This window comes from Trematomus bernacchii, unplaced genomic scaffold (genome assembly GCF_902827165.1).
Source record: "Trematomus bernacchii unplaced genomic scaffold, fTreBer1.1, whole genome shotgun sequence".
NCBI lineage: Eukaryota > Metazoa > Chordata > Actinopteri > Perciformes > Nototheniidae > Trematomus > Trematomus bernacchii.
In genome coordinates, this window is record NW_022987606.1 from 2,501 (window position 1) to 11,799 (window position 9,299).

The window sequence follows — 9,299 nt, forward strand, 5'->3', positions numbered from 1 at the left end:
CGAGGACTGGTACTAACACACACCTCAAAATAATAATAACGTCAGTAAATACCCATTAGCCTCCTTTAGCTTAGTGGTGGTGACGTGAAGTCATGTGACCGTGCTGTAGTTCCTTTATAGCCCAACATTAGCCTCCTTTAGCTTAGCGGTGGTGACGTGAAGTCATGTGACCGTGCTGTAGTTCCTTTATAGCCCAACATTAGCCACCTTTAGCTTAGCGGTGGTGACGTGAAGTCATGTGACCGTGCTGTAGTTCCTTTATAGCCCAACATTAGCCACCTTTAGTTTAGTGGTGGTGATGTGAAGTCATGTGACCGTGCTGTAGTTCCTTTATAGCCCAACATTAGCCTCCTTTAGCTTAGTGGTGGTGAAGTCATGTGACCGTGCTGTAGTTCCTTTATAGCCCAACATTAGCCTCCTTTAGCTTAGCGGTGGTGACGTGAAGTCATGTGACCGTGCTGTAGTTCCTTTATAGCCCAACATTAGCCACCTTTAGCTTAGCGGTGGTGACGTGAAGTCATGTGACCGTGCTGTAGTTCCTTTATAGCCCAACATTAGCCACCTTTAGCTTAGCGGTGGTGACGTGAAGTCATGTGACCATGCTGTAGTTCCTTTATAACATTAACCTGTGTGTGTCAGCCTGCTGGTGCTGGGCCTCAGGAACATGGAGGGGTCATGTGACCCCCCGAAGCTGGTGTCTCAGTTCCTGCTGAGGAAGACTCTGGTCCAGGTGAGGAGGAGGATCCTGCAGTGCTGCCGGCCGGGAGCCCCCGACAACATCGTCAAGGTAACGAGCTACATGCTAACAATATGAGCTACTGTGCGGGATGAGAACACTGGATTAATGTGTGTGTGTGTGTGTGTGTGTGTGTGTGTGTGTGTGTGTGTGTGTGTGTGTGTGTGTGTGTGTGTGTGTGTGTGTGTGTGGTGTGTGTGTGTGTTGTGTGTGTGTGTGTGTGTGTGTGTGTGTGTGTGGTGGTGTGTGTGTGTTGTGTGTGTGTGTGTGTGTGTGTGTGTGTGTGTGTGTGTGTGTGTGTGTGTGTGTGTAGGCCTTCAGGTATCAGCATGTGTTGTGGCCCATGCTGCAGCCCTGTCTGGGGGGTCTCCCTGCAGAGCAGCGCCCCCCTGTGGAGAGGGAGGAGGAGCGCATGCCCCTCTGGCTGATGGTACGACACACACTACATTTTAAAAACTACCTGCATCAGCCTGGCAACATGTCATCTCTTCTTTGTTTGTTTTAAAGGTCTCCTATTATACTATTTGTAGGCATATATCATAGGTCTCAGATATAAAAACATGTCTCTGAAGTGTTTTGCTCAAAATACCAAACAGATCATTGTAGCCCCTCCCCCTCTCTTTCAGCTGTTACTAAAGAGCTGGATTCTGGGTCTAAAGCTTTAAAAAGAAACTACTACAGGTTAGCTCTGAGTGTTAGCATGCTAATGTAAACACAGACCATATTACTTCCAGAACACGTCTCATTGTTTCTGACAGCAACGTTTCTGATTCTGAAGCCCGCCCACATTTTAGTAATGTGGTCATGACGCAGCAAATCTGGATCAGCTCCGTTGTTCCCCCGTTTTTAGAGATGTGGGTACGGAGGAAAAGAGAGAGGGGTTTATTTCCTGACACTTTGAGAGTCTCCTGACACACCGGGGACACACCGGGGACACACCGGGGACACACGGGGGATACACCGGGGACACACACCGGGGACAAACACCGGGGACACACCGGGGACACACGGGACACACACACCGGACACACACACCGGGGACACACACCGGGGACACGTGGTGATGTAGAGAAGACATCAGAGAGTGCATTCTGGATGATAGGAGACCTTTAAGTTGTGTTGTTGGAGGATCTGTGATGAGTCCTGACAGTAAATTAATGCCCCCCCATCCCACAGAGGAGCCTCCCGGTCCTCCACCCCCCCATCAGAGACTATAACCTCCATCCAGGCTCCGCCCCCGAGGCCCCGCCCCCCCGCCTGTCAGGAGGGCGTCACATGACCTACAGCTTCCCCCCCGGCACCCTCTACCCCCCCCACCTCCCCAAACTCCTCCTCTTCAGACGCATCGGCTTCGTGAGGCCGGCTCCTCCCCCCCGGCATGAAGCCCCGCCCCACTCCTCCCCCCCTGCCCTCCGTCGGCTCACCCTCCGTCACAATGAAGCCCCGCCCCCTTCCTCCCGCCCTGCCCTCCGTCGGCTCACCCTCCGTCACAATGAAGCCCCGCCCCCTTCTTCCTCCTCTTCCTCCACCCTCTCGATCGGGACCAGAGAGCGAATCAGACGCCACTATCGGACGCTCTGCAGCCTGAGGGACGAGGCCCCGCCCCCTCCTGCAGGCCCCGTCCCCTCACAGGAGGAGGGTGATGATGTCATCAGGAGGGAGGAAGAGGAGGATGAAGAAGAGGAGGAAGAGAGTGACTTCCATTTGACGCTGTCCGAGTCAGACACCGAACAGGAAGTGACGTCTGCAAAGCCCCGCCTCCAGCTGCAGGTGAGACACCTTTATACAGTCTCTATGATAAATATTATGATCTGTGGAAACAAATAAGATAAGGTGTGTGTGTGTGTGTGTGTGTGTGTGTGTGTGTGTGTGTGTGTGTGTGTGTGTGTGTGTGTGTGTGTGTGTGTGTGTGTGTGTGTGTGTGTGTGTGTGTGTGTGTGTGTGTGTGTGTGTGTGTGTGTGTGTGTGTGTGTGTGTGTGTGTGTGTGTGTGTGTGTGTGTGTGTGTGTGTAGGATGAAGAGGGTCCTCTGCGTTCTGAAGACGAAGTGTTTGCTGAGGATTATCTGCTCAGAGTGAGACCTCCTGTTTTCAATAACATCACTGATTATTTTCCAACTGTGTGTGTACTCTGTGTGCAGGTGTGTCTTAATGTGTGTGTTCTCTGTGCAGGTGTGTGTTCATGTGTGCTCTCTGTGCAGGTGTGTGTTCTCTGTGCAGGTGTGTGTTAATGTGTGTGTTCTCTGTGCAGGTGTGTGTTAATGTGTGTGTTCTCTGTGCAGGTGTGTGTTAATGTGTGTGTTCTCTTTGCAGGTGTGTGTACTCTGTGTGCAGGTGTGTGTTAATGTGTGTGTTCTCTCTGCAGGTGTGTGTTAATGTGTGTGTTCTCTCTGCAGGTGTGTGATAGTGTGTGTGTTAATGTGTGTGTACTCTGTGTGCAGGTGTGTGTTAATGTGTGTGTTCTCTCTGCAGGTGTGTGATAGTGTGTGTGTTAATGTGTGTGTACTCTGTGTGTGTTAATGTGTGTGTTCTCTGTGCAGGTGTGTGTTAATGTGTGTGTTCTCTGTGCAGGTGTGTGATGCGCTGCAGTCCTCCCCCCCCCTCTCTGATCACCTGTTACAGGTGTTGGATGGGTTCTCCCCCCCCTCCTCAGTGGTGTGTCTGTACAGCGAGCTGCGAGGCGTGTTGGGGGCGTGGCCTCAGCTGCTCAGAGACTTCGCTGCCTTCCTGAGCCAATCACAGGCCAGGAGCTGTGGACTGGTGAGAGATTATATCACATGACCTCACCACCGCTAAGCTAAAGGCGGCTAATGTTAGGCTATAAAGGAACTATATATATAGACTCATAATGCTGACTCATGTCTAGGGTTGGGAACCGAAACTCGGTTCCAGATGAGAACCAATAAGAAAATGCCGGGTACCCATACAAAATACACAATTTTGGTTCTGCTTAACGGTTCCTAAACGCGGTAGACCCTGTATTCCACCGGGTACGTCTGCGCCGCAGTGACCCGGTGGAATACAGGGTACGGACTGGCCATCTGTGTGTTCTGGAGAATCACAGAACGGCCGGTCGTCAGCGGGCCGTTGACGGCCGGCTCGGTACGCTGACGGCCGGCACCGCCCTTAATTTTCTTAAACGGCATCATGTAAGTTGCGCTGACAGGCGACAGAGGTCCACAGTTGCCCCGCAGCGAGGCTCCCCCCGCCCTCCCGTAGACAGTTCACGAGCTCAGTCACTTCATAACACCGAAGATGGGTCGCGGTAAACGCTCTAAAGTGAGGCTCCACTACACTGAAAAAGAAAAAGACAAGGCACAGTGTAATGCCTGTTAATAGCTTGCCACAGGCATAGCTCAGTTAACATAAAGCACAGCTATTGTGCAATACATTTGGATTGCATGTATATTTTTTATTTGTAAAAATGTCAGTAGGACTCATAATGCTGACTCATGTCAGGGTTTAGGACTCATAATGCTGACTCATGTCAGGGTTTAGGACTCATAATGCTGACTCATGTCAGGGTTCAGGACTCATAATGCTGACTCATGTTAGGGTTTAGGACTCATAATGCTGACTCATGTCAGGGTTCAGGACTCATAATGCTGACTCATGTTAGGGTTCAGGACTCATAATGCTGACTCATGTTAGGGTTTAGGACTCATAATGCTGACTCATGTCAGGGTTTAAGACTCATAATGCTGACTCATAATGCTGACTCATGTCAGGGTTCAGGACTCATAATGCTGACTCATGTTAGGGTTTAGGACTCATAATGCTGACTCATGTCAGGGTTCAGACTCATAATGCTGACTCATGTCAGGGTTTAGGACTCACAATGCTGACTCGAGTTTAGGACTCATAATAATGACTCATGTCAGAGTTTAGGACTCATAATGCTGACTCATGTGTGGGATTAGGACTCATAATGCTGACTCATGTCAGGGTTCAGGACTCATAATGCTGACTGATGTCAGGACTCATAATGCTGACTCATGTCAGGGTTTAGGACTCATAATGCTGACTAATTTCAGGGTTTAGGACTCATAATGCTGACTCATGTTAGGGTTTAGGACTCATAATGCTGACTCATGTCAGGGTTTAGGACTCATAATGCTGACTCATTTCAGAGTTTAGGACTCACAATGCTGACTCATGTGTGGGTTAAGGGCTCATAATGCTGACTCATGTCAGGGTTTAGGACTCATAATGCTGACTCATAATGCTGACTCATGTTAGGGTTTAGGACTCATAATGCTGACTCATGTCAGGGTTCAGGACTCATAATGCTGACTCATGTTAGGGTTTAGGACTCATAATGCTGACTCATGTCAGGGTTCAGACTCATAATGCTAACTCATGTCAGGACTCATAATGCTGACTCATGTCAGGGTTTAGGACTCATAATGCTGACTCATTTCAGGGTTTAGGACTCATAATGCTGACTCATGTTAGGGTTTAGGACTCATAATGCTGACTCATGTCAGGGTTTAGGACTCATAATGCTGACTCATTTCAGAGTTTAGGACTCACAATGCTGACTCATGTGTGGGTTAAGGGCTCATAATGCTGACTCATGTCAGGGTTTAGGACTCATAATGCTGACTCATGTCAGGGTTTAGGACTCATAATGCTGACTCATGTGAGGGTTTAGGACTCATAATGCTGACTCATGTCAGGGTTTAGGACTCATAATGCTGACTCATGTCAGGGTTCAGGACTCATAATGCTGACTCATGTCAGGGGTTAGGACTCATAATGCTGACTCATTTCAGGGTTTAGGACTCATAATGCTGACTCATGTCAGGGTTCAGGACTCATAATGCTGACTCATGTCAGGGTTCAGGACTCATAATGCTGACTCATTTCAGGGTTCAGGACTCAGTGTTAAAAGGCCTCTTCTCTTCTTCTGTGCTGTTTCCAGCTGGTAGAGCAGCAGCTGTTTGAACGCAGCCGGAGGTTCCTCCGCAGATTGGGGCGTGGCCTGGGAGAAGGCTCCGCCCCCTTCCAGCAGGTGGTGTCAGTGCTGCAGGGAAGCTCCGCCCCCTTACCTGAGGACATGGAGCAGGTAAGCAACACGTTATGATCATCATTCATTGATTATCTACACATATATTAACTTCAGAGTCAATTATGTTCGATTTTTTTATTTCCATCCCACAATACTTTCTGCTCTCAGATCTCGTCTCTCCTGGGTTGTCACGGCGACCTGCACAAAGAATTCTGGGAGTTTTTCAAGCAGCTTCACGGCCAGGCCGTAGAGACGGACTCCATTTCCCAGAATCCTCCTCTGAACGGGGACAGGAAGAGAGACGAGAGACCGGAGGAGGCGGAGTTAGAGCAACTTGAGGAGGCGGAGTTAGATCAACTTGAGGAGGCGGAGTTAGAGCAACTTGAAGAGGCGGAGTCAGAGCAACTTGAAGAGGCGGAGTCAGAGCAAACCGACGGCGCCAAAATCATGACTCCGAGTGAAGAAAAAGTGATCTGGACCCGGTGAGGACACACACACACACACACACACACACACACACACACACACACACACACACACACACACACACACACACACACACACACACACACACACACACACACACACACACACACACACACACACACACACACACACACACACACCAGTGGTTGCGTTAACCGCCAAAAAGGAAATTATATCGTTTCCAAACCGTACTTTGCCGTACAAATCATTGAAATGTCTGGGAGTTTTTGCTTTACGCTGAGTTCTCCCGCGAGGTGCTAACACCGAGCTAACAGTTCACGAGGTGCTCTCTCCTCCTCAAGTAGAATTAGGACTGTACTGTCACTGTACTTGAGTACATTTCTCTAGTATCAGTACTTTACTCCACTACTTATTACTTATGACTTTTTACTTATGACTTCTTACATGTTGAACACAAATACCTGTACTTTCTACTTCTTACATTTTTAACACAAATACCTGTACTTTCTACTTCTCACATGTTGAACACAAATACCTGTACTTTCTACTTCTTACATGTTGAACACAAATACCTGTACTTTCTACTTCTTACATGTTGAACACAAATACCTGTACTTTCTACTTCTTACATGTTGAACACAAATACCTGTACTTTCTACTTCTTACATGTTGAACACAAATACCTGTACTTTCTACTTCTTACATGTTGAACACAAATACCTGTACTTTCTACTTCTCACATTTTCCAAACAGGCTGGTTCCTTTAGTTTGAATGTGTGTCTGGTGGCGTGATCATTATTATTTAGAGTCATTGCGTGCCTATTGATTTGAACACGATCCGTGTATCCATCATTTCCTGGTCTTCTCTAAAGAAGAGGGACCAATGAAAACGTTGTCATGTTGCCGTTGTTCAGCATGGAAACATTCATTAGCTAACAATGACATTATTGTTCTATTAATATAAAGGGAGGTCAGGTACTCTTTAAAACAGCTGCTCGTTATGGGTACTTTTTACTGAAGGACATTTCAAAGCCCACTTTGAGTAAAGGATGTGTGTACTTCTACTTGAGGAAAGGATGTGAGTACTTCTACCTGAGTAAAGGATGTGTGTACTTCTACTTGAGGAAAGGATGTGAGTACTTCTACCTGAGTAAAGGATGTGTGTACTTCTACTTGAGGAAAGGATGTGAGTACTTCTACTTGAGTAAAGGATGTGTGTACTTCTACTTGAGGAAAGGATGTGAGTACTTCTACCTGAGTAAAGGATGTGAGTACTTGTTCCTTCTCTGACTCTATATATATCCCCCCCCCCCACAGGCTGGAGGACCGCAGCATCCTGACCTCCTGCCAGCAGAGAGGAGCCAGCAGGAGCACCTTCAGCCTGATCTCAGAGCAGCTGGAGGACAAGACCCCTCAGCAGGTAATTATATATATTATATATATATTATATTTATAAATATTAGGGCTGTCAAGTTAACGCGTTAATAACGCCGCTCCTCTGTCTTCATAACAGTCAAAGCATGAGACTGAAGTTCCCACCTAGGGTCAAAATAATGCGCTGTGATGTGCAGTCGACACGTTGGATGCGATCCGAATTATCTAACGCAGCCCCTCGTCCTCCACAATGTTAAGCTGTAGCCACCCATTTAGCTGTCGCTGTTGAAAGCTTGCTGCTCGTAGACGCCGTGTCCAGGCGTCTCCCCGGCAAACTTTCAAGCGTGGTCTGCCGCAAGCGAGCGGCAGTAGCGGGGCTGTCAGCATCAGCTGGGTGCTTGGCTTGCTGTTTAAAACACCTTTTTTTGTATCCATATCTCTAGAATCTCCCACCCTCCAACTAACAACAACAACAACAACGTGAAGCGTTTGGGCTCTGAAACTACGGGGCGGGCCGAGGACAAATACACATGCAAATGCATACAAAATTGCGTTATTAACGCATTCACTTGACAGCCTTAGTTTTAATTTATTTAAGCAATAGCTCACGACAGGCCGTGGTATATGGTCATTATATCACAGCTAAGGGGCGTGGTTATATATATATATATTGATACCCCTAAGCAGGGGTGTTCTTCTTCTGTTATTTAATTCACAGCTTCCTGTCTCCTGCAGGTGAGTCTGCGTTTCGACCACCTGATGAACTTGTTCCTCTCCAGCAGCAAGACGCCTGACCACTGACGCACCTCCCTGTACACACACTGTACACACACTGTACACACACTGTACAGGTATGGACGCTCAGTCTCTCTCCAGGGGTTTGAAGGATCGATGAACTCTGACCTGATGAATGTTCTACAGGTTGGCCTCTGACCTCAGGAGACTCGGATAGACTTAGTTCTTATTTTTTCATTCTTTTTTATTTCTTTATTTCTTGTTTTATTTATTATTTTGTTTTATGTTTTTTCTTAAAAGTTAGTTTTAAAAAATGTGTTAACGGTTGAACTGTTTCTGGATATTACCCACAATGCCTCAGCAGCCCATGTGAGCTATGAATGTGTGTAAATGGACCTGTTTGTTATTCATATTGAATATGAGTGAAGGTCGAACGCTTCAATAAAATACCTTTACATTTCTCACTGATTTACTCTTTGAACTAATTGAACAGAATATTAAACTGTAACTAGAGAATGCAATTCCTGAAGAAATTGCTAGTGGGAATGCTTTATGCTGAAAAGCTGACTCTGAACTGCTATGCTGAAATGTAATGTGTAAGAAGAAAGTGAATAATTTAGATTGAAATGATACATGAACACTGGGGGCTTGAATGTGTGATGAGAAGAAAAGAAAGTAAAAAGGCTTGGAAAAGCAGCAGAATATTTGAACTGCAAACTTTTGAACTAACTTGATGGCGAATGATCTGTTGCCATGCCAACGGCATTTGATGACACCCCATAATACGCTTCGATGCGTTGATGGCTGCATCGTTACCAAACCTGTGAAGTTTTGAGCCGTTTGGAGCATTTTCACTGAAGTTATGAGAAAACCGTGTTTCATGGCGAGCATTGTGTTGCCATGGCAACGGCATTTGAAGAAATCTCAAAACTGTCCCGTAGATGTCTTCACGGCTGGACTGTTAGCACACGTGAAGTTTGGGCATTTTTTGAACATTT

At 47.0% G+C, this 9,299-nt stretch overlaps 1 protein-coding gene across 1 annotated transcript in view; it reads left to right on the plus strand.

Moving 5' to 3' along the window:
- The window catches only part of LOC117482770 (GON-4-like protein), an 11,231-nt gene extending 2,466 nt beyond the window's left edge, over nt 1-8,765 (plus strand). Inside the window, exons 3-12 of the mRNA XM_034130949.1 lie at nt 1-9; nt 640-787; nt 1,050-1,166; nt 1,913-2,506; nt 2,750-2,809; nt 3,306-3,494; nt 5,659-5,802; nt 5,914-6,227; nt 7,510-7,612; nt 8,302-8,765. The exon at nt 1-9 is cut by the window's left edge and continues 142 nt beyond it. Coding sequence (XP_033986840.1) covers nt 1-9; nt 640-787; nt 1,050-1,166; nt 1,913-2,506; nt 2,750-2,809; nt 3,306-3,494; nt 5,659-5,802; nt 5,914-6,227; nt 7,510-7,612; nt 8,302-8,367 — 1,744 coding nt within the window. The 3' untranslated portion in view covers nt 8,368-8,765. The remainder of the gene's footprint in view (nt 10-639; nt 788-1,049; nt 1,167-1,912; nt 2,507-2,749; nt 2,810-3,305; nt 3,495-5,658; nt 5,803-5,913; nt 6,228-7,509; nt 7,613-8,301) is intronic.
- Nucleotides 8,766-9,299: the final 534 nt, after the last annotated feature.